Source organism: Saccostrea echinata, unplaced genomic scaffold (assembly GCF_033153115.1).
Source record: "Saccostrea echinata isolate AGI-Se365-2 ecotype Australia unplaced genomic scaffold, CSIRO_AGI_Sech_v1 ptg000009l, whole genome shotgun sequence".
NCBI classification, from domain to species: domain Eukaryota; kingdom Metazoa; phylum Mollusca; class Bivalvia; order Ostreida; family Ostreidae; genus Saccostrea; species Saccostrea echinata.
This window is the reverse complement of record NW_026889758.1, coordinates 14,623,791-14,649,730: the sequence shown is the minus strand read 5'-3', so window position 1 is coordinate 14,649,730 and position 25,940 is coordinate 14,623,791. Positions and strand designations below refer to the sequence as shown.

Sequence of the window (25,940 nt, the reverse complement as noted above, 5' to 3'; positions counted from 1 at the left end):
TTTCAGGAACAGTAAAATTTTAATGCATAAAAAAAGTCATTTTGGTTCATTATAATATTGACAGAGATTTATCTAGAGTCTGGATGTTTATATTCTTTATACCTATTGACAGAGATTTATCTAGAGTCTGGGGGTTTTCCTCCACTGGTACAATGTCAGCTACAAACAGACGAGGGTATGGTTCCACATCATGATTTGAGGCATATGTTGTTATCTGTCTTAGAAACTTTCTCTGAGCTAGCTCATAAAGCTCCTGTAAAAGAATATGAGAACAATACCAAGTGATATATTCATTTCTTAATGTTCTTCTCTTATATGTGCCATAAACTGTTTTTATTTATTTGAACTTTGGACCTGAATGTTGTTCCTGGACCAGGTTCTTGCTTATGCACTTCTTTCATGAACTTTAACCTGGGACACTAACAGTGACTGCAATTACTGTGGTCCTCAAAATTAAAGGATATTGTGACAAAATTTCATAAATATACTCAGCTGAAGTTTGATTATCTATAAATAATGAATGACCTTGAACTGTTTGTCTTTGTCCAAGTCTGATGATCCCTCCTTCTTCTTCTCCTTCTCCTTGTTGTCTTGGTTACTGGAGGCCAGCATCTCCTCCACCAGTTGTAGAAGTTTGGGATGTGCCTCATCACTCTCCAACTGGAAACTTACGACGGGATAGTTCACAGACAGCATGGCTACCTAGAACAGAATAGACAGATGAGACTCACAAAGGGATAGTTCAAAGAAAGCAGGATTCCTGCAGAATAGAGAGAGGAAATCCACAATGGGATAGTTCACAGACAGCAAGCTACCCTGCAGAATAGAGGGAGGAAATCCACAATGGGATAGTTCACAGACAGCAAGCTACCCTGCAGAATAGAGAGAGGAAATCCACAATGGGATAGTTCACAGACAGCATGGTTACCTGTAGAACTCACAACAGTATAGTTCACAGACAGCTTAACAAACAGAATAAACAGAGGAAACTCAAAACAAGATAGTTCACAGATACATGTAGTATGACCACCTACAGCAAGCTAAACAGAGGAATTCACAACAGGATAGTTCACAGACAACATGGCTACCAACAGAATAGATAGGGAAAACCCTTAACAGGATAGTTCACAGACAACATGGCTACCAACAGAATAGATAGGGAAAACCCTTAACAGGATAGTTCACAGACAACATGGCTACCAACAGAATAGATAGGGAAAACCCTTAACAGGATAGTTCACAGACAACATGGCTACCAACAGAATAGATAGGGAAAACCCTTAACAGGATAATTCACAGACAACATGGCTACCAACAGAATAGATAGGGAAAACCCTTAACAGGATAGTTCACAGACAACATGGCTACCAACAGAATAGATAGGGGAAACCCTTAACAGGATAGCTTACAGACAACATGGCTATCTACAACTGGATCTAAAGAAGAAATAGTTCATAGACAGCATGATCTCCTGCAGAATTGACAGAAAGAACTTTTTATAATGGATACTGGATTGTCAATAATAAGTTGTGAATAACATACAAACATTTAACATAGATATTCAGTTGTGATTGATATTTCTGTCAATGACTCCATCACTACAGTTATGGGAAGAGAAGTGATTCAGCAAGAAGCTGTTTATTTCTTAAGGTCCATAATCCCTCTAGTCAATCATGTAAAATGTTTTTTTAAAAGATAGAGTTTATAAGTAAAATGCGAACAATTTTAGCATAGTTTTTGGTCAAAATTGGACAAAAAATTCATTTCACCTTGACAAATTTATAAAGGAATAATAAACAAACATGTGTCATTAAGATTATCTCTCTTATCAGAGTATCAATGAACCTTAATTTCCACTTGAAAGTAAATATGTGCTATGTTCCCATCCTAACAATGTCAGGGGTCCTAAGTCAACACGTCCCGTTGGACCCGACTCATTTCGTTCGATGTCTTGCGGGCTGACTGCAGTGACATCTTTCAGGCAGATTACAAATCTGATTGTTTTTCTCATCTCTCAATTAATCACATTAAGCCTTTCACTGTTAAATAATGCATAATATTTTAGGTGTCAACTGATTCCTTTCTGTTTACATTATCTGTTTACTTCAATTTGATTAATGCTTCTCAATGAGAAGCAAACCCAAAGATATCGAATGAAATTTGTCAGGGGTCCCTTGGCAACAAGTTGACTCAGGACCCATGACGTTGTGAGGATGCTATGTTCCATGAAAACATGAAACCATTTAAACCAGTGATCAACTATTGCATGCAAGATTTGTTTCAATATCAAAATCTAGCTTTCATGCTATTTAAATTATAGTCTCTGGAACCTCTCTGGCATATTGATCACAATTTCGTTAAACTGACATAGTCAATTCACATCATTCATTTAAAAAAAAAAAAAAACAAACAAACATCATTATTACATTTCTTCAAACAATAACTTTAACAAAAAGAGCGTCTATTTTCTTAATTCTTTTGATGTTTTTTCAGAAGCAATAAATCACAGCAAATTCTTGTTCATTACCATAATTAACTTACTGATATTTCTGTCACATTGTTAAAATTTAATAACTATGTCAGTTTTTGATTAATCTTTTTCAGAGAAATAATAAATCAATCAATTTGAAACAAAACAAGAATCCTGTGAAGCTTAACAGTCACTTGAGAATCAAAATTGAATATCTTTACATGCTTTTTTAAGTATAAGCTGTATGTATGTCATGAACATTCTTTTATGTAATATTAGCCCTACTCTGGGATTTGAACCTCTGTCCTTAGGATATATCACAACTAAGGTAATGTATCATATAATATAACAGCCTGTCTGCTATATGTAAACAGGAACACCAATTAGTTAAAAAAACATATTTTCATGCCATTAAAAATTGTTTTCTTTATAATTCTATCCTGACCAAGAGGCCTATGGGCCACAATGCTCACCAGAGTCATTTTGGCCCTGTTGTTCTTCATAAGCAAAAAATAAAAATGATTCCATATTGTGGACCATAATCTAATCCTATGAGAGCTATGATTTAATCTAAGATTTTGCTATTGAGAAAAAGATTTTTTATAGATTTTTCCTATATATATCTAGGTTAAACTTTGATCCCCCATTGTGGTCTCACACTACCCTTGGGGGTCATGTTTTGAACAAACTTGAATCTACAGTACCTGATGATGCTTCAACACAAATATGACTGATAATGCTTTTCTTGTTCTTGAGAAGATTTTATTGTTTTTTCCCCTTTTATTCCAATGTTAAACTTTGAACCCCCATTGTGGCCCCACCCTACAGAGAGGGGGGGGGGGGGTGTCATGAATTGAACAAAATTGAATCTACACTATGTAATAAAGCTTTCACATAAGTTTCAACTTTTCTGACCCATTGGTTCTTGAGAAGATTGTTTTTAAAAGTTTTTTCCCTATATATCCCTGTGTAAAACTTTGATTGCCTAATTTGGCCCCACCCTATCCCAGGGGGTCATGATTTAAACAAACTTAAAATCTACATTTTGTAATAAACCTTTCACATAAGTTTCATCTTTTCTGGCCCAGTCGTTCTTAAGAAGGGGATTTTTGAAAGATGCCATTAAATTTTCACTAATTCTTGATTACTGTAAACCAACTATTATTTGCATCATCTTTTACTTGGGATTCTTCAGTTTGAAATCAATCCGCAACAATTAATTTTCATGACTGAGGAAATATTCTCTACAAAAACAAAGCAAATGAATGGTTCACAGCGATTAATATTTGTGAGTTAAAGAAGGTTGTGAAACTCGCGGATATTTCAAACATGCAAATAAAAGTTGGTTTTCAGTATCTCCACTTGAAAGAGGGAATGACTTCATTTGAACAAATTCAAATCCCTTTTACCCAAGGATGCTTTGCGGGAGGTTTTGTTGAAACTGGAGCAGTTCTTGAAAAGAAGTCAAAAAAGTAAAAAATTTAGGGATGGACAGACAAACAAAATCAAATCAGAAAAGCTCAGTTGAGCTTTCAGCTCATTTATGCTTAAAAAGTATATGTTTACAGTATGTGCAAAAATATTTCCATCTCAGAATTACTTAGCTGGGATAGGGAAAAAGTATAAGATTAAACAAGTGAAATTTATACCAAGGTCACTGACCAGACATATCATCATTTCTTAAGTAGCTCTAACACTAAACACTCTGAGGAGTAAATTATCATGGTGACTTTACTTCTATAGATACACTAACAGTCCAATTGTAGTACAGGACAGACCTCACTCCGTCTCCACTTGTGTCCAGTGCCTACAACACAGATGATGATAGGCAGATTCAGGACAGTGCAGGCGTACCGGAACTCTTTACAGCAGCTTGGTGACTCTACGTACTCATCAGAAACACATGCTACCACCACACGACTCTCCAGTAGACCTTTGGCTATCTCATCAAACAACCCATTCTGTGGTAATAAAACACAGAGGCTAACCTTTACACAGAAAATATCGATTTATTTGATATTTTCATGAGTGCAAAGCATGAGTGAAAATATATATACAATAAAAAAAATCTTGTCTAACATCATAAACAAGTAGTTGTGAAATGTCATAGCTAAGCAATTAAGAGATTGAACATTGTAAACACTGATATTAACAATTTGGAGAATTTGGGCAGTTTTAGTCTGTGTCAGGATGCTTTCTTTATGCTCGCTACAACAGGGATTTTTTTTTATTCATAACACTCTTCATGAAGGGAATGAAAATCAAAAGTTTTGCTGCACTTTTAATTTGTTAAATTAAAGATGGGTTCTGCCCAGAGGATGATTCTATGATCAAATTGACGGGTTCTCTCTTCTGGTTATAGCGCACCCTATTGGGGGTTAGCTAGCGCCACCTATTTACGTCATTGTTATCCAATCATATTCCTTGCTTTCTTATTTCAAATTCGACATCTGTGCCATCCAATCAAATTACGATAATCTCCTATTTCAACCCATGTTTTGTCCAGTTAGCGTCACTTTCTCATAAAATCCTCTGAGGCAGAATCCACGTTGTTTTATTCTATAAATTAAATTTTGTGTGTGTGTACGTGTGTGTGATGTTATGGTATTTATTTTATAATATAAATTGATAAGAAAAAATGTGTAGTAATATTAGTTTAGATTCTACCATGATTTCTCAAGATTGTCGAAAATTACCCATGATTGCTTGGATGATACTTTTATGTTTACTTTGTAACATTGCATAATAAATCATGGTTTTGCCCAAACTGTGTCTTATCTGATTACAAGAGGAAATTAACAAACAACAGCTTCACTTAATTATCATTAAAACACAGTCAAGACAAGAAATATCTTACCATTCCAATCCTTTCCACATCAATCCAACACTTGATGAAGTTTTCTTCCAGGTAGGATTTGATTTGCCTGGGATCTCCAAATCCTAATGCAGCTGGTCCAGATCTTAAAAGGGAGATGTTTATATAAGTGATCATTTCATTTATACACAACATGATGCATTTTAGAATAAGAAAGGGTATATACAAGGGAAAGCTTTGGGAAAGTCAGGCATTCAGAAGGTACCTAAAGAAGTTGGATGATGAATCAGCAATAAAGAAGTTTATAAAGGGAAAGGGTTGGGAATATGCAAATATACTCAGAAATGTATAGCTATTTCTCACATTCTTTCAGCAAGAATACAACATTCCACATTAATATTGTTAAAGGAAAATATCAGAGCACCACAATAAATCTGTTAAATGCTTTACAGTGGTATATCAGTGATAGACATTAACTTTGAGATTCACTTGCCCAAAGGGCAAGTGATCTCAAACTTTGACTTGTCCAAATGCAAAACTTGGGTTTTCCAGAATTAAGAAGGAAGAATATTATTTATTACTGTAAATTGATAAGAAAAAATGTGATCAAATACAGTACTGTCAACTTGACAAGTTGAGCTACATGAAAAAAAAATTGATGCTGCGTTTGTACATAAATGTGTATCCCTGTTCTTGTCAATTTAATATGTTTTAAACACACACTGCCATGCAGCATTAACCCTCCATTTTCTTTTAATAAACCTCATATTTTTAAAAATTATTTTCAGTAGGATCCTCTTGTGAATCGTGATTTTAAGAGATAACTGTGAAGCAACGGTAAAGGAAGATAGTTGCTACAAAACATACATATCTTGATCGGGATACATCGTGTTACTTATATTCTGTGAGTGAATAAATAATCTTATTTCCTAATAAGAAGTTAACAAAGTTGTTAGATGTAGAGCGTATTAACCATGAAAGAAAACAGAATAATGAACCCAATTTTTAAATGGTCGGCATAATCTAGAAACTCTACCAAGGATTTCTGAATGCAAATCAATGTTAGTCAGGTATCTGGTAGAAATCAAGTGTTCAATTTATTGTTTTTACATATAAATTAATGTAAACTAAATAAGTACGTTTCTATGAGAAAAAGTCACTTGCCCGATCGGACAAGTACGTTGACAGTTTCATTTGCCCGAACTGAGAATTTACTTGTCCCGGACAATCGGACAACTGTTAATGTCGATCCCTGTATATCAGGATAATTAATCCTCAGCTGCAGTATTGCTTACCTGGTACCCAATGCCACGGCTTGTGCTGAGTTCTTCCAGCAGTAACTGATGAAACATTCGGGGCTCTCTCTGTCCTTGACCTTACCAGTTAAGTTCATCAACTCCTCCAACTTCCCGAGGAGCTCCTGGAACTTACTATTGTAGTTGTGCTTCTTAGAATTTATCATGTTGACAAAAGACTACAAAATAAAACATAATACCATTGACATCTGAAGGTATAGAAAGAGATCAAGAAAACCTACAGTGTGTCTGGAAGCTGTTTAAGATGCACTTTGTTTTTAGACTCAAGCATATACACTGTACAGTAACCATAAAGCAAAACAGTACAGTCTTTAAGATTCTTTTCTAGTCAGTTTAAAGTTCACTCTCTCATGAAATACCAAAATAAGCATACATAGAGTAGTTTTCTTTACGTATTATGCAATTAAGTCAAGAAGAGCATTCAGAGGAATAGCCCTCCTATGATTTAATTTCTTTAAATGCCTGACAACCACCAGTATAAGAAAAATAATTATTATTAAAATCTACATGTAAGATTAAATTTTCCTTCAGAGTTATGACTTGTACATGTTGTACAGTATGTTATACAAGAGGCCCATGGGCCACATTGCTCACCTGAGCACATTGGCTAGGAAAAAAAGCAAAAATCAGTACAGTATTGAAAAGTTTACATGGGAAAGGGGGGTGGGGGCTTGAAGTTTAAACTACCTGGTGATGCTTCCATATCAATAAAACAAATGGCTTTGCTGTTTTTGAGCAAAAGATTTTTTCCTATATATTCAATTTGTAAAAATTTGATCCCTTATTGTGGCCCCACCCTACCCCTGAGGGTCCTCATTTAAATCTACACTACCTGATGATACCTCCATATCAATATGACTAATCATGGCTTTTCTGTTCTTGAGAAAAAGATTTTTTCCTATACATTCCTATGTAAAACTTTGATCCCCCATTGTGACCCCACCCTACCACCGGGGATCATAATTTGAACAAACTTGAATCTACACTACTTGCTCCATATCAATATGACTAATCATGGCTTTTCTGTTCTTGAGAAAAAGATTTTTTCCTATATATTCCTATGTAAAACTTTGATCCCCCATTGTGACCCCACCCTACCACCGGGGATCATAATTTGAACAAACTTGAATCTACACTACCTGAGGATGCTTCCATATAAATATGATCAAACATGGCTTTGCTGTTCTTGTGAAGAAGAGTTTTAAAGAATTTTCCTATGTATTCCTTCGTTTAACTTTGATCACTCATTCTGGCCCCATTCGGGGGGGGGGGGGGGGGGGGGGGGGGTCATTATTTGATCAAACTTGAATCTTCACTACCTGAGGATGCTTCCATATATATATGGCCAATCATGGCTTTGCTGTTCTTCAGAAGATTTTAATTTTAAAGATATTTTCCTATATATTTCTATGTAAAACTTTGATCCCCCATTGTGGCCCCACCCTTCCCCCGGGGGTCATGATTTGAACAAACTTGAATCTACACTACCTGAGGATGCTTACATATAAATGTGACAAATCATGGCTTTGCTGTTCTTGAGAAGAAGAGTTTTAAAGAATTTTCCTATGCATTCCTAGTTTCCTACGTAAAACTTTAATTGCCCATTGTAGCCCCACCCTACCCCCCGGGGTCTTGATTTAAACAAACTTGAATCTACACCACCTGAGGATGTTTCCACATAAGTTTCATATTTCCTGGCCCAGTCGTTCTTGAGAAGAAGATTTTTAAATGATGTCATTATTTTTTTACTAATTCTTATTATCTCTCCTTAAAATAGTGCATGGCCCTTCATTTGAATAAACTTGAATCCCCTTCACCCAAGGATACTTTGTGGCAAGTTTGGCTGAAATTGGCCCAATGGTTCTTGAGAAAAAGTCAAAAATGTGAAAAGTTTACAGACAGACAGACGGACGCCGGACAAAATGTGATCAGAAAAGCTTGAGCCTTTGGCTCAGGTGAGCTAATAAGTTACCACATCAGGAAGGAGCAGCCCCAGATTAGTTTTCCTCCAGGTGTAGTTATCCTCTCCCACTACAATCACCACCATGGGCTTCCCAAGGGTAAGCTTGGCATACTTAAAAATGTCTGTACAGGATCTGTCATTTGCATAGTTAGTGGACACAAAAACAACAAAGATGGTGGAGTCCATAAGAGCCCGGGCCATCAAATCCGTGGAATACTGATTGCTCTCCTCTGGAAACCAACTGAAATGAAACAAACTATTCAATACCCACCATGTTTTATAATAATATTCATCATATACAATCTGGTTCCACAACAAAGAAATGCCATATATATTTTTTGAAGTCTAAATATGTGTAATGTAAAACTATCAACAGAGATTTCAGAACACCTCCCCTTTCCCCTTCTGATTTTAGAAAATTATATTTGAAAATTGTTTGAAAATAATTTATCGACTTTTCTAAGAAATTGTACAAGAAATTTCTCACCAAGTGTATCCGGCATTCTTCAAGTCTTGGTGAACCTGAGCAGGGTGAATAACATTTTTGTCATCAGCAGGGGCATCTGCCACACAGTAGGAGAGAAACAGGTCTGTAAGTAGAATAGCCAATCATAGTAAGTTTTATACTCCCAGAACTGAAAAAAAACAGCCAATCATATTAGGATCTATGCTTTCAAAACCATGCTGCCAATCATATGAGGTTTTATACTCCCAAAACTTATTTAAATAAACCAATACTATCAAGTTTTACTATCCATAATTTTGATTTCCATTTTAAAACATAGGTAATCAGAGATTACAGAGCTCACCTCAACGAATGTTGTCTTTAAGTAAGACAAAGTCCCACACTAAACTAATAATCTAGTAGTGTGCATCCCTAGATGCAACATTTATGCAATTTTGATCTGATAGGGCTTGCAGTTACTTGGGAATAGACTTATCTGAAAACTTAAAACTAGTCACTCATCCAGAAAATGTAAGTCAAATCCAGCATCCGAAGCAAGTTTGTGATTGTTCGTCCCTTGATGCATCATCCATGCAAGTTTGGTTCAGATAGGCCTTATAGTTACTTGGAAATGAGATCTGCTCCAAAAACTTTAACCTGGTTACTCATCTGGAAAATGTAGGTCAGATCCAGCATCCGAAGCAAGTCCAGTAGTGTGCATCTTTAGATGTATCATCCATGCAAGTTTGGTCAATATAGGGCTTATAGTTACTTGGAAATAAGATCTACTCCAAAAACTTTAATCTAGTCACTCATCTGGAAAATGTAGGTCAGATCCAGCATCCGAAGCAAGTTCAGTAGTGTGCATCCTTAGATGTATCATCCATGCAAGTTTGGTCAATATAGGGCTTATAGTTACTTGGAAATGAGACCTGCTCCAAAAACTTTAACCTGCTCCCAAAACTTTAACCTGCTCCAAAAACATTAACCTGGTCATTCTTTAGCTGAAATTGCAGCATCTGAAACCTTGACTGGTACAATGAAACATTAGAAGCATCCTCCATGCATCTCTGACTAATATAGGCCATAGAAGTACTTGAAAAGAAAACTGCTCCAAAAACCTTAACCTGGGACACCGATGCCGAGGGTATTACATAAGCTCCCCCAACTTTGTTGAGGTGAGCTAAAAACCAAAAATAAATCACAGAAATTACAAAGGATTATTTTTTTTAAAATTTCTTTTAAGAGTAATTAGGTTCATTAAGTTGGGGCCTACATTGGCCCTGTAAATTTAATGCATTTAATATCATTTGGACCTATGCTAGTACATTAAGTCTCTAGTTTATACTTATAAGTAATGGAAACATTAAGTGTCTAGTTAACACCTATAGGCATTGGAAGCATTAAGTCTCTACTTTATACTTACAGGTAATGGAAGCATTATAAGTCTCTAGTTTATACCTATAGGCAATGGAAGCATTAATTCTACTTTATACTTATGTTTGAAATGGGACATACTTATAGGCAATGGAAGCATTAAGTCTACTTTATACTTATGTTTGAAATGGGACATACTTATAGGTAATGGAAGCATTAATTCTACTTTATACTTATGTATGAAATGGGACATACTTATAGGTAATGGAAGCATTAAGTATACTTTATACCTATGTTTGAAATGGGACATACTTATAGGTAATGGAAGCATTAAGTATACTTTATACTTATGTATGAAATGGGACATACTTATAGGTAATGGAAGCATTAAGTCTACTTTATACTTATGTATGAAATGGGACATACTTATAGGTAATGGAAGCATTAAGTATACTTTATACCTATGTTTGAAATGGGACATATTTATAGGTAATGGAAGCATTAAGTCTACTTTATACTTATGTATGAAATGGGACATACTTATAGGTAATGGAAGCATTAAGTCTACTTTATACCTATGTATGAAATGGGACATACTTATAGGTAATGGAAGCATTAAGTATACTTTATACCTATGTTTGAAATGGGACATACTTATAGGTAATGGAAGCATTAAGTCTACTTTATATTTATGTATGAAATGGGACATACTTATAGGTAATGGAAGCATTAAGTCTACTTTATACTTATGTATGAAATGGGACATACTTATAGGTAATGGAAGCTTTAAGTCTACTTTATACTTATGTATGAAATGGGACATACTTATAGGTAATGGAAGCATTATCTCTACTTTTTACTTATGTTTGAAATGGGACATACTTATAGGTAATGGAAGCATTAAGTATACTTTATACTTATGTATGAAATGGGACATACTTATAGGTAATGGAAGCATTAAGTCTACTTTATACCTATGTTTGAAATGGGACATACTTATAGGTAATGGAAGCATTAAGTCTACTTTATACTTATGTATGAAATGGGACATACTTATAGGTAATGGAAGCATTAAGTCTACTTTATACTTATGTATGAAATGGGACATACTTATAGGTAATGGAAGCATTAAGTCTACTTTATACTTATGTATGAAATGGGACATACTTATAGGTAATGGAAGTATAATTCTAATATATACTTATGTTTGAAATGGGACATAAGGTGACAATAGATAAGGTCTATAAGGAGGACCATATTGTGTATAAAGTGAACCTAGTTCTGCAAAAACAAATAATAAAGAAAATTTATTTTGTGTTTAAAGGCCATCAGTATAAAGTAACTGATTAGATGCAATTTATCCATTCTCATTTGATCCAGGAAAGGCTTATATATAATTACACAGAAAGTGCAGGACTTGCACCAAAAACAAGAACCTGAGATGCAGGTGGTGAAGCCAGCACTGGGGGTATGTCTCATCAGAAGCTAAAGTGAGCTAAAAATCCCAAGCTACTAACTATTGAACCCTTTTCTATGTACAAGATATTATAAAAGTCTTCCTGGATGTAGGATCAATATATAATTTTAGTTTCACAGGTGTGTATGCCAGTCGTGATAATTATAATTAAATATACCCAGCAAAACACATAAAGTAGAACTCAACCCTACACAACCAAGAATTCTTTTATTTAAATGTCCATGTACCCAACATGGATTAAGTATAGCGAGTCATTATTTATAAGCAGTGACTGGATCAATACGACCTAGGTAACTGTGCTAAAAATAGAACTGATCTCAGGGACCAAGAATATAGGTAAGTGGGAAACCTCAAGAAAGGGGGGTCAGTTTGACCGGGGGTAGATGTGTTATAATTAGTACACATGTACCTGTTTTCATACAGATAATATTTGGTGTTATTCAAACACAATGATACAGAATTAACATAAAACTTCATTTACCTTGTTTGTATACAGTAATTTAATTACATGTATTGCACTTATGTATAAATATTGCGAGAACTATAGCTATTGATCAGAATTTACTTGAATTCATAATAATAATAAACTGTAATCCCTCTCAAATAAAATTGTCATAACTAGGTTAATCATATGATTTACAATGAACTGCTATCTAAAAAAATTTACCAAAAAATGAAACATATAAACCAGTTATAAATGTTAAACATCATTGTTTACAAAAGAATGAACTGCCATATATCGAAATAACCAACATTGTCAAGCAGCTATACCCAGTATATCTTAAAGTTATTGGAATTCATTTTTGTATCTTAAATGTTCTTATACATTTAAAGAAAGCTTGAATAAATATATATACAACTTTTAATCTGCAAATTAATAAACGCTGAGAGTGTATATATTAATTTTCAAGACTGTATACATTAGTGTTATAAATCCAGTCTTCATTAAAATATCAGTAGCTTTTGATTGATATACATGTATATATCAACAATGAATTGCTGATATTATAAGTAATCAGTACCTACACTGCCATGTTAAACAACATGAAATGGGTTTGGATAACTAAAGTAAATATTTTCCCTTATAAGCACTTAATGCAATTAGAAATACATGTAAAAACAATTTGTATGAACATTTATTGATTAATTCTATTTATCAAGAAAAGTGAAAATGTTTCAAAACTGTGATGAAGGAAATGGGAACAGAAAAGCAAGTACATGTATTTACTGTTTAGTATTTATTCCTGTACTTCAAAAAACATGAAAATATGATTCCCTGCTTTAAAAGATTACCTGTCATAGGTGACCATCTTAGAATTACCCTTGATAGGTCATTAAACACAGGTTTGACTGTATGTTACATTGACTGTAAGTGAAAACTAGTTTAAGATTATGTGAAGAAATGTACTGTGATTACACATAACTCAGGGTAAGAACTGCTTTTAATTGACACTGTTACAGGTTTGAATCCTGTAGGTTTTATGCATTGATTTCTTTTCCTTGTTTTGAAAATTAATTACTTGCTATTACATTCTTGTAATTAATTTTCAAAACAAGGAAAAGAAACTTTTGAGCTTTCTCTTACAACTACTCATGTTAAGGTTCATTACTCCTCTGTTCACTCATATAAAATCTCTCCTTCATGCTAGCCTTATGATTATCCTAAAGAAACCTAATTTATGATTAAAATGCACACTATTTCAGCATACCTTTAGGACAAAATTTGACCAAAATAACCTTTTGACAATTTTATAAAAGAATTAGTAATGGTCATTTATCAAAGTCAGAGTTATCCCTCTTATCAGAGGATCAGTGAACCTTAAATCATGCAACCTTCAATTCTTTTTTGCTTAAGAAGAAATCTATAAATGCATTATTTCTTTCAAACCTTTTGTTTACCAGGAGAGTAACACTTTATTATTAAACAAGTACCTTATTCATTTCAGTTTTAGAATCAAGATTTCCCCTACACAGAAACATTCATTCTGATCAACAATGGACTGTCCCTGTAATGGCAGAATTGAGAGTCACAAATTATGCCAAGAGTATAAGAAGATAGCCCCACCAAAAAAGCCTCGGGGTGAGGTCTTCGCTCCGGACGGGGTAGTCATCAAAGGAGATATACCATGTGACTTGTGTGACATTTACGAGAATGTGAACCATTACTGTACAGAATGTAACCAGAACTTGTGTAACTGGTGCAATCATCTACATCTAAGGAGTAAGGCAAGCTTCAAGCACCACTCAATCAATATCCAGCTTTGGGAAAAACATAGGGAAGTCATGCGATGTCCACATCACAAAGACTGGTACCAGAATATCTACTGCACCTACTGCCACAAGCTTGTGTGTGGACAATGCAGCAGGACCTCCAACATGAATGACCCAAGACCTTGCTTTTTCAGCACTAAGAGAGAAGAGATGCAGCATCGAGTGAAACTGTATAAACAAGGAAAGATAACTCTCCAGGGCATGACCCTTGAGGAACATAAAATGTTCCGTGAATGTCTAATGGAGGAAAGAAACAGTCAGATTGAGATGGTGGACCAACTGCAGGAGAAAATGATGACAGAGATTCAGGAGACTGGTACTCTTATTCACGAGTACAAGGAGAGGTTTGAAGCTTGGTACCAACAAATCTGTGAAGACTTCGTGGCTAAAATTCAAAAGTATAAAAAGAAAGCTGCCAACCTTAAGGGCAGGGAGCTTATACGACTCTATAAATATGCACAAAATGACATAAATAAGCCAAGAGAGAATGTTCCCCCTGTTTATAATATACCTCCCCCAAAATTTATCCCTGGGCGACCCGGATCAGGGCCTGTTGAGGAGCAGTTTGGGAAAATTGAGTATGATGACCTTCATTTACAATGGAAGAAGCACATCATGTTGCATAACTTTCTGTGTACAGATTAATTTTTTTGATAAAGAAAATATTTTATGCTAATTTAATTAATGAAGTATAATACAATGTGAACTGATGAAAAACTTACCATGGAATCATTTTAATTTGTGGGCGTCAATGTTCTTGAACACACAAAATTTTACATAATTTTGTCAGTAACTCATATATATAAAGAGGATTCAATGAACCATGTTGATAAAATTGTGGCTCATGGTAACATAAATTCATGGGTAAGGGTGACCCACAAAATCCACAAACATTGGTTCCCCACAAACAATGATGATTCCACAGTATGTATACCTATTAAATAGAACTCAGACAGTAGCTGTCTGTACTTGTAATCAATGATTGTGTAATACTTATGACAAACCATTACATTATGTGTTATAATATACATTTTAAAATTTTACTTTATAGATGTAAACTGTAGGCTTTAAGGACTTTCCCATAATAGTAAATCATGACAAATGAAAACCCTGTTTATACAGACCTATTTTCATATTGCGACGTAGATCTTGCAAGCCACTGACCGCTTTCTGTATGTGAACATCAAAATCATTGTTACTGGTTGGAGGCATCACAGCTGAAACAGTTGATTTATAATCACTGGGTTTTGTTCACTTCAGTATTCTAATAAATACTACATTGAGTGTATTTTTAGTTGTCCATTTCTCAAGAATTATTACTTTATATAACAAAGAGTATTTATAATAGATTCTACAAAATGATTAAACATTGTTTTAATTTAATTGAACATATGGAATGATTCAAAAGTTTATCGACTGATATATTTAAAACAGATATTACATTTTCCTCTAAAACCTTTCTGAATCTTAGGCATTCTTATCATTGCACATAGTTACAGTTTGCATAGAATTTGTCAATCTTGATGTAAAGGGTAATGAAAATAAAAGTTGGTGTACTCACATTGCAAGTCGACCACAGAAATGGTGTGGAAGTAGGCCATACACTGTAGGAAAGGGGCCTTAAGTTCAATGGCTCTACGAATGGTGGAAGCCAAGAACATATGGGGGTCCTTGGCCGAGTGTTTCAGACAATCGGGGCACGGGATCGTAAAATCATACCGAACTCCTTGGTACGCCTCCAGAATCAAACTCTCAAACACCTCGTGGATGTGGAATAAGACGATTTCTGGCATCTTTCCCTGGACTCGGACAACCATCTCTGTGTCTCTATACAAATAAACATACATTAAATATTAATCAAGATATTCCATGCTCAACACGAATTTACAAAAATTCTGCATGATTTCTCAAGAAACACTCCCCGAGAGAGTAGCAAGAATGAAAACAGTGTATAGGATCAACTCACTTGGTTTGCTGTAGAATGGCAATTTGTCCATCTTTTTTCAGGTATGACCCCTTTTTCCAGATAATGTAATAGTCAGAGTATTCCTGCAGTCTCACCTGAAACATGATACCAGCTACAGAAGTCCAATGTCCCTCCTTTATTTGTATTATAAACCCTCTTTGTGCATGTTGTTTTTCAAAACGTATATGCAATACACATTTTTGCACAAAAAATATGACATTCTTTAACTTAGAAGCATCAGAATCTGGGTGCAGGCTATTGAAGAGCTAAATGCTGATGAAAATTCTCTCTACAACTTACTGTAAAAGTGGAAAGTTTGACAATGTGGAAACATTGATGAAATTGACGAATTTCTAATAATCGTCAAAGTTTCCACTCGTCAACTTTTACATTCCTGTTCAAGAGCACTGTAGATCGTCAAAGTTTCCACTAGCTATTTTTATGATATACTGAAATCATCAAACATTCAACCCTTCAATATAACCACTTCTACAGTTATATTTACTTAATCTAATTTATTATTGACAATATGTCCCCCCTTTAAGGCCCATTTTAGGCCTTATACTTTCCCTGAAAGCAAGGCTTTATATTACTTAGCTACTTTTGAAATACCATATAAGTAGAATATTTAGCAAGACACAAATTTAGAGATTTATAAAAAAAAATGGTATATATTTTTACCGAGAAGTAATTTTAGTGATTTTCTAATGTCAAGAAAGATATAACAACCAATTTGGAATAACTTGTTAGCATATTCAATTTTAGTGATCTCAAAATCCTCACTAATAATGCCAATAAAATTGAATCCTCACTAAAAATTCTCCTTATACAGTAATAAACAACTGCAAGAGGTTAAATATAAATGTATAAACTTAATATATAATGTAAATGTTCATATTCAATCACAGTCATGCAATATTGCTGTGAAATTATTTAAAATGCTAAAATGACCCCCACTCAAAGCTAAGGTACACCTTAAGGAGGTTGGATCCTGCCATCAAAAGTAATGAGAACTTTTTATCAAGTATATTTTTAGAATTTATACACATAGCTTTATTAAAAATCAAAACAAAAAATGGGGGTCAATGCGCTTCTTTTGGCGCTACAGAGCATTTAGTTTGACCTTTTTGCACTGTAAATACGTCTTACACATAAATCAATTTTTTAAGTTTTTCCTTCAATATTTTTTGTTCAAATAAATTATGGTGAACAAACACCGTCTTATTTCATCTTAAACAGACACATTAAAATTTGTAACAACGAAGAAATTTTTGAATTACTCCGCATGTTCAATTATTTGACCTTTTTGCACTCAAACATTTTCATTTTTCTGGTATTAAAATTTAACAAGCAAAAAAAATCATTTGAAAGTAATGACATTTTACTGAATTTAAGAAGAATGATTAAAAGTATCGTATGTATTCAGAAAAGAAAATTAAAAGTGGGGGTCTGTGATGTTAATTTTTAGATATTACTAAAATAGTGCTAATTTTAAGCTTAAATTAGGGCTATTTTTTTCTTCATTTCCACAATATATTTGCTATATTTATCAAATATGATGATAGAATTCATGACAGTTTTTTTAATAGATAATTTAGGACCAGTATAAAACAGTCCACTGCACAAAAGAACTATGTGTGCAGACTACATGTAAAAATAGGAATCCAAACTTAACATACTTTTAATTCTTCGAAAGAGAAAAAATTATCATTTTCTTCTAAAAAACCTTCCGCCACAAAATATAGTTCCTCACTTAATGCTTTTGGTATGGAATTTAATCATGGAGTTTTAACTGAATATAGTTAAATTGGCATTGTAGAATCCAAATTTATTGTAAGAATTAAAACATTATGCAGAATTTTTGAAATATAGGTTAAGATAAGAATCTGCTCAAAAGCTCAGGAGCGAACCTCGTTAAGTAGAAAAATTTCACACATGTGATAATTCTTACCATGTAACTTGTTGTCAACTTATCATTCTGTTGTTATACTTAATTACCAGTACTAGATAATATTCCCCTGAAGGCATACATAGCCCATAACAACATAGGTTTTTTTTCCCCAAAATCATCTATTAGTCAATTATAGAGTATTTTACATTATTTTACTGCTTAAGTTGTTATTTATGCTGGGGGGTAACTAGTACACATTTTAACAAACATTTGTGTGAGTATAAAATATGTGGTCGTGAATTTTATAGTTTGATACTTCTAAAACTTGGATATTTTTTTCCAAATTATATGTCAATTTAACGTTGCTGAAAGCTTACTGCATAACTAGATAAATAACCACGTCAACACTAAGTATAAAAAATGTGGATATCAGATCTCACGTAAACAATAGAAATCCTGTCTCACTGACCTGGCCTCTATTGAAGAGTCCTGCGGGGAGGTAATCAAACAGATAGATCATCTTAGTCTCTGTGATACCATTCTTCTTATCCGGCTCTGGCCATTCAAACTGTGGAGGAGTCAACATTAACACTCAAGGTCTGCTTTATGTACAACTCAACATGTTTGTAACAAAATATTTGAAACTCAGCAATTATTCTTATAAGTTATCAAAAGTATTCCCTAATTTGAAATGAGAATATTCATTGATTCACTGTTTTAAATGAACTCACCCAAATGCATTTGAGTTTTTTTTTCTGTCCTTACCTTGGGTTTATTTTCTGGTAGGAGACATGGAACTAAGTTGACTTTTTCCTTTGAGCCCTCCTCTGGAGGAATAAAGAACGTCAGATCAAACTCCTCAGTCAAGCGTAAAAGCCACTGGTGCAGGGACTCAGGATAATCCTTCCACACTATATTTAAATCTTTATGGTTCAGCCTCCCATTCTATAGATAAAAAACCCACATGCACAAAAAATGTTTTTATACCATTTGTTATCACATAAATTTAGATATTAGCACTTTTGTTGAAGGCTTTAGACAATAGTAAACATACCTCTTCTATGAAATGAAATTCAATGTATAATTTATGCTGAAACTATAAACTAAAACTAGTTATTTTTTAAGCATTGTATTAAAGTTATCTATTGACTATACACCTTAATTTATCTAATGACTATACACCTAATTTATCTATTGACTATACAACTTAATTTATCTATTGACTATACAACTTAATTTATCTATTGACTATACACCTTAATTTATCTATTGACTAAACACCTTAATTTATCTATTGACTATACACCTTAATTTACCTATTGACTATACACCTTAATTTATCTATTGACTATACACCTTAATTTATCTATTGACTAAACACCTTAATTTATCTATTGACTATACACCTTAATTTACCTATTGACTATACACCTTAATTTATCTATTGACTATACACCTTAATTATCTATTGACTATACACCTTAATTTATCTATTGACTATACACCGTGATTTATCTATTGTCTATACACCTTAATTTATCTATAGACTTTTCACCTTAATTGGGCTTTCTTTCACTGATACCACACACGCCATCACATCCACGATCCACTGAGGGTTGACCACCACTTTGGAATGTAAATATTCGTTACCACTGAAGTGTTGTAGGCACCCAAGGTCATGCAAAAAAGCCACTGCCTCTGCAAACTGAAATATTATTCAGCAAAACTAACATGCTTTTCTTTAAATGGTTTTGCAGAGATTATCATAACAAAGCAAATAAAATTCTATTTTTAAAACTAGGATAAGTGGGTCTAAAGTGCTTGGACGCTGAAGGGTATGAGATCTCCCCTGATTTGTACTCACCTCTTTTTCCTCCACTATACCCGCTACACTGGCCCTCTTAAACAGCTGATTGTAGTCTATCGTATCCATCTTTGTTTTTGTCTTCAATCTGAAGTTCAGGTTCATAATAAACATACAAAATTTGGAAAATTTGAACCACTGAATTAAGCTTACTTATTGTTGATTATATCGATGGAGGTATTTTTTTTTTTACCTATGAAGACTTTATTGAATTCTTTTAATAAACTTTAAAAAAAATTATCTTTATTTAAGAAAAATTGTGTCAACAATCCCATAGATAGAACATGAATAACCATTTTCAGCTTGTGATACATGATTCAATCTGTAATATTTGGGAAACACTAAAGAATCCAATAAGCACGTGTGCATTCTGATGCTGACCTTGTATTTATGCGCGTAGACAAAGCATGTGGGATAACCACGGGAAGTTATTGAGTACTTGGGATGAACATTACACAATTAAGAAATAGTACCATTAAAATAGTAACAATCATGTAAATGAATAATATGCAGTTATTACACAATCTTTAATTGAATATTGTTTCCATCACTTATTTATTACATTTAAGTACATGTATCAACTTAACATTTTTTATTTGAATTCCATAACATACAGTGTAAATAAGAAATGAATAAAAGAAATCTTCAAATGATGTTTGTCAATAAAAGGACACTTAGACATTTCTAAAAATCCACAAATTTAATTACTTTTTAATGATGTCCTCTAACTCTAGCCATGCCATAGGAATGGACTCCCCCATATAACCCTGAGTTAAGGTCACATTTACCAGTTTCTCCTTTAGCTCTTCAAGACCCTTAAAAAGAGTGGACAGGTACATCTGTATGCTTGTAAAAAAAAAAATCAATCCATCATCAAAATAATACAACATTGATTCCTATATCACCTATACACATACCTGTCCTGTTAGAGAACTAACAAAGAAAAACCCTTGGATTTGGCTAAAGGACGCCTTCAATTCTTCCATAGGTAATTCAATTTTGGACACCTATAAACAAGAAAAATCACCTGTGAAATATTCAACAGAAAAGCTACAAATGAAAGAAATTACTGATCAAAGAAGAAATCTGAATATCTATTTTTCTATCATTTTGAAATTGTATATATATATCCAATGAATATTTACCTAAATATTTAATTAAATATATATCTTGTTCATTTAAGAATTTACTATTTTACAGTCATATCTTTCAATGAATAAGAAACTTATTCATGTAAGTTGCTACATGTACAACTGCTTTCAAATCAATCAACAACATGCATTAGTGGTACAGGTATTACTTCAAAAGATAATTTAAATGAATTTTAACAAGCTTAAACTAAAAGAATGCGTGTAAAACATTTTGCATGGAACCTCATTTTTTGTAAGGAAAAATATATATTTTTAATGAACCATGAGTCCCTCCTCTATAAGAAGATTTCAGAAAATAAAAAGGAAAAAATTATTACTGCTACTACTTCAATCAGGAACATTTTTTGGCTACGTATTTACATACCTGGTCAACATGAGTTCCTACTACTATGTATCTACTTACTTGGTCAACATGAGTTCCTACGATAAGAACTGGAGCTTTAGGAGCATGTACAGAAATTGAGCTGAGCCAGAATTTGAGTCCTGCGTGCTCATGTCCAAGACGCACATTCCAAACCAAGAAGTAAACAGCTCGGTTTGACAGGAAAAACTACAAGAAAATTTCTAAATTACAAAATCCTTGCATATATATAGATTTTAAAATTTATAGCCTTGTATTCCTTGATCTTAGATTTTAAAAGTTGTTCTATAAATTTCTCCGTGAATTTGCAACCATTTGTACCCTCATTCCTGCTAAAGAGATAATGTTTTGAATAAGGTTTTTACATATTTTTCTTAAATTATTCCAGTCATTAATATTACACAATTTATGCCTTCTTAATTTATTAATTTGACCTTGCATGAATTCAGACGGGGATGCTCCCAGCATGCGCCCCCTCTAGCCCCCTCCCCCCAAAAATTCATTCAATGATGTATAGAGATAAAAAAAATTTAAAAAACAGTCATTTATGTACTAAAATGAGTTTCTTGCCAGCTCTCAGGAGCTTAGGGAGCTGTGCCTCCAGGTCCCTAACTGGACACTGTCCTTGACTCGCTGGGGACCTCAATGATACCAATGCCCAAGGCTTAATTAACTGGCCTTTTTTGGCACAAGATCCTGCACTTTTTGAATTGGGAATATTAAATCAAAAAAGTGGCAAAATTTAGAAATATTTATTCAAGTGCTTTTGAATGAAAATAATCCCCCCCCCCCTTTTTTAATTTATTCTGAATTTTTTTCACCTATTAATAACTATTTTAACTTCATATTTGCAAGTGTGTTTGTATAAAAATAATTTTCTCCCTACCTACCTACCCATATTTTTTATCCTGTGTCGGGAGAGGGCAAACAAACATTTTTTTTAAAGATGGCCTACACCAAACATGAATTATACACATTTTCTGCAAGTGACTTTGATCTTGCTGAATTAACCTTGGCTCAATGTCATGACACACCCTCAGGTTATAAGCACTTCTTCTGTCAATTACGAGTTTTCAATGTTTCTCCATTACATGTGACAAGGACAGGAATGGTACATTTCTCTGCAAGTGACCTTGAACTTATACCTCAGGTCAAGGTCATGTTACAGCTTAAGGTCATAAGCAATATTTGTGTCAAGTTATAGTTTGGATATGATTGTAGAGCCATAGAGCAGGACAGACAGCTAGACAAGTTGATTCCTATATATCCCCTCCTCCCCCCCCCCACCCCCCCCCTAAAAAAAACTTGTTAGCAGGGGGGTAAAATGACTCGATCCTTTCTATTTTCCTTGGCCAAGTGATTCTAAAGGATAAGTTGAAAATGCATAGAGTTTATACTTGACACATGATGCACAATGTATGGTAAACAAAGATGGACAAAGACAATAGCAAAAGGTCACTTTCATGACTCAACTGACCTTCAAATCAATATAAAGGCACTCAAATGATCAACATATGTAAAGCGTTTGATGACAATGAGGCAAAGGATTTGAAGATACTGGTTTGACACTACTCAAACTAATGAAGTATAGAGATATGAACTTACATAATGTGTGTTGTAGTACACTGTTTGTCCAGCAAAATCCCAAACACTATACGAGATCTCCTCATTATCTTTGGATATCTTCCATGTAGAAATATCAATGCCTGTTTTTTTAAAAAAAAAACATCCAATCAAAAAAAATCTTTTCCTTACTCCTATGAAAATAATATTCAAAATTTTACCAAGGACTAAATACAATTATAGGTTCCTTCCTCTAGCTATCCTCTACATACCCTCAAGTAAATATACAATCATGTACTTTTTGGAAGTTGAAAGACATTTATTGTGTTACATAAAGTTGTTGATAAATTAACAGACAGACATAATTTAATGACTATTTTATTAAGACACACATTTTCATGCTTGGTCCTAACAAGTATATCCAATATTTAATTAGGGTCCCGCAAGGATTTGTGGGTGCTCTATAGTAATCACTCTGTCTGTTTGTCTGTTATCTGTCATTCTTCCATCCACAATTTTTTTGTTTTTTTTTTCTAAATACTTTTGTTGCAGTTGTCCTATTTAGTTCAAATTTGGTATGTTGGTTGAATAGGCAGTTAGACACACAGTCAAACCTCATTATCTCGAACTCCATGGGGCCGAGAAAAAACTTCGAGATATCCGAGGATTTGAGATACCCGGGGTAAAATACTTAAGGAATAAGGGATTGGGGCTTCAAAATCACTTTGACATATCCATGGTATTCGAGATATCTGTGTTCGAGATATCGAAGTTCAACTGTATTTTGATACCAATTTGGATTCTGGATCTCATCCGGTTGGGAGCTGGGGTGATGGGGTAGATTCCTAATTCATAGGAACATTTTCATCAGTTATCTCTCTTTGTCCATTTAATCTTATATTGTAAACTGTGAAAGCTGCAATGAGTCCTCTATGATTAATTAACTTACCTGCAATAGAAAATCCAGAGCCTAATCTTTATCTGTGACATTAAGATTAATTAAAACCTCTACCTGCATGAAAGTGATGTTTATTCTGAAGCTAAGGTCAAGTCTGGGTGTTGTTTGCAATAACTTCAATATTTCAATCTGGTTCTAGTATACATTTTTTTTGCAATATAATTTTATAGAATTAAAAAAAAATATAGTTAAAGATATGACATTCTTATTGCTGCCTTATGTAAATTCAAGGACACGATTAAATTTTACAGGTACATTGTAGCTGGATAATAACCCCTCATTTTGTCATTGTTGAAAGTATTCACATTGTAGACTAAGAATAAAAATATGAGAGAGCAGTACAATGAATCCCTGGGGATTATTCATCTTGCCCTCTGCAGAAAGTACAGAGGCTTATCTTTATCTCTCACATTATGACTAATTATTACCTCTCTCTGCAAGTGATATCTATTCTGAAGTTAAGGTCAAGTCTGGGTATTCTGAAGTTAAGGTCAAGTCTGAGTGACGTTTGCTTTCACTATTAAAGGTTGGCATTTTATAAAATGCATACTTCAGTTTGGTAAAACATACATTTAATTATTATTTTTATAAGATATGATATGTTTTTGTTGCCTTTAGTGAATTAACAAGGATACTATAAATTATCCACAGGTTAGTTGGATTATAACCTCATTTGTCAGTTAGGAAATATCTTTAAATTTCATAATTTCATTTTACATGTGCTAGCTGTTTCACATTCTTCTTCATATACATGTATTTAAAATTTCCTTTATAATTTTTTTCTTTATCGAATTATCATTAATACATCCCTCAAACTGCCCTCAAAGATGCAGACCCATCTGCAGGGCACTTGCTGAGTGGTCAGTTTTCTAGTTTTTCGGGTAAAAAGATACTCACAATCTATAATGCTTTTATATTGTGTCAAGCTTGATTTGATGTTGTTGCTATTTATAGATACTTACATCTGTAATGTTTTCATGTCCAGTCAAGCGTGATTTGAGGTCATTGTTATTTATAGATACTTAACATCTGTAATGTTTTCATGTCCAGTCAAGCTTGATTTGAGGTCGTTGTTACTTATAGATACTTAACATCTGTTATGTTTTCATGTCCAGTCAAGCTTGATTTGAGGTTGTTGTTATTTATAGATACTTAACATCTGTAATGTTTTCATGTCCAGTCAAGCTTGATTTGAGGTCATTGTTATTTATAGATACTCACCATCTGTAATGTTTTCATGTCCAGTCAAGCTTGATTTGAGGTCATTGTTATTTATAGATACTTATCATCTGTAATGTTTTCATGTCCAGTCAAGCTTGATTTGAGGTCATTGTTATTTATAGATACTCACCATCTGTAATGTTTTCATGTTCAGTCAAGCTTGATTTGAGGTCGTTGTTATTTATAGATACTTATCATCTGTAATGTTTTCATGTCCAGTCAAGCTTGATTTGAGGTCATTGTTATTTATAGATACTCAACATCTGTAATGCTTTCATGTCCAATCAAGCTTGATTTGAGGTTGTTGCTATTTATAGATACTTAACATCTGTTATGTTTTCATGTCCAGTCAAGCTTGATTTGAGGTCGTTGTTATTTATAGATACTCAACATCTGTAATGCTTTCATGTCCAATCAAGCTTGATTTGAGGTCGTTGTTATTTATAGATACTTATCATCTGTAATGTTTTCATATCTGGTCAAGCTTGACATTGTTATTTATAGATACTTAACATCTGTAATGTTTTCATTTTCAGTCAAGCTTGATTTGAGGTCGTTGTTATTTATAGATACTTAACATCTGTAATGTTTTCATGTCCAGTCAAGCTTGATTTGAGGTCATTGTTATTTATAGATACTCACCATCTGTAATGCTTTCATGTCCAGTCAAGCTTGTTTTGAGGTCGTTGGACTGAAGAGCTCTGGCCAGGCTTAAAGAATCAAGGGACAACTATGACAATTAATATCAAGGCTTACAACAACAGCCTGCATTCTTTCCAAATTACTCCACCAATTTAAAAATTTATCCCCAAAAATTTATATTAGCATGAT

General features: G+C 33.7%; 2 protein-coding genes across 2 annotated transcripts in view; one reads left to right on the top strand and one right to left on the bottom strand.

Annotated features, from left to right (window-relative positions):
* LOC133182455 (uncharacterized) overlaps window positions 1-25,940 on the bottom strand; it is an 89,132-nt gene that overhangs the window by 6,215 nt on the left and 56,977 nt on the right. The window contains exons 41-59 of the mRNA XM_061317304.1: window positions 25,752-25,819; window positions 22,973-23,073; window positions 21,410-21,556; window positions 20,773-20,862; window positions 20,564-20,670; window positions 19,856-19,943; window positions 19,547-19,696; window positions 18,757-18,936; window positions 18,461-18,559; window positions 16,101-16,195; window positions 15,696-15,961; window positions 15,259-15,351; window positions 9,052-9,154; window positions 8,574-8,805; window positions 6,581-6,759; window positions 5,328-5,430; window positions 4,249-4,431; window positions 526-702; window positions 103-253 (exon numbers count right to left, since the gene is read on the bottom strand). Of these exons, the coding sequence (XP_061173288.1) occupies window positions 103-253; window positions 526-702; window positions 4,249-4,431; window positions 5,328-5,430; window positions 6,581-6,759; window positions 8,574-8,805; window positions 9,052-9,154; window positions 15,259-15,351; window positions 15,696-15,961; window positions 16,101-16,195; window positions 18,461-18,559; window positions 18,757-18,936; window positions 19,547-19,696; window positions 19,856-19,943; window positions 20,564-20,670; window positions 20,773-20,862; window positions 21,410-21,556; window positions 22,973-23,073; window positions 25,752-25,819 (2,612 nt within the window). The remainder of the gene's footprint in view (window positions 1-102; window positions 254-525; window positions 703-4,248; window positions 4,432-5,327; window positions 5,431-6,580; window positions 6,760-8,573; window positions 8,806-9,051; window positions 9,155-15,258; window positions 15,352-15,695; window positions 15,962-16,100; window positions 16,196-18,460; window positions 18,560-18,756; window positions 18,937-19,546; window positions 19,697-19,855; window positions 19,944-20,563; window positions 20,671-20,772; window positions 20,863-21,409; window positions 21,557-22,972; window positions 23,074-25,751; window positions 25,820-25,940) is intronic.
* On the top strand, window positions 13,809-15,349 carry LOC133181843 (probable E3 ubiquitin-protein ligase MID2). Its single transcript, XM_061316469.1, has one exon. The coding sequence runs from the start codon at window positions 13,859-13,861 to the stop codon at window positions 14,777-14,779; it is 921 nt and encodes a 306-aa protein (XP_061172453.1). The 5' UTR covers window positions 13,809-13,858; the 3' UTR covers window positions 14,780-15,349.

What these genes read in the sequence shown, in the direction of transcription:
- LOC133181843 (XM_061316469.1), top strand. Translation starts at nt 13,859, where the DNA reads ATGGACTGTCCCTGTAATGGCAGAATTGAGAGTCACAAATTATGCCAA.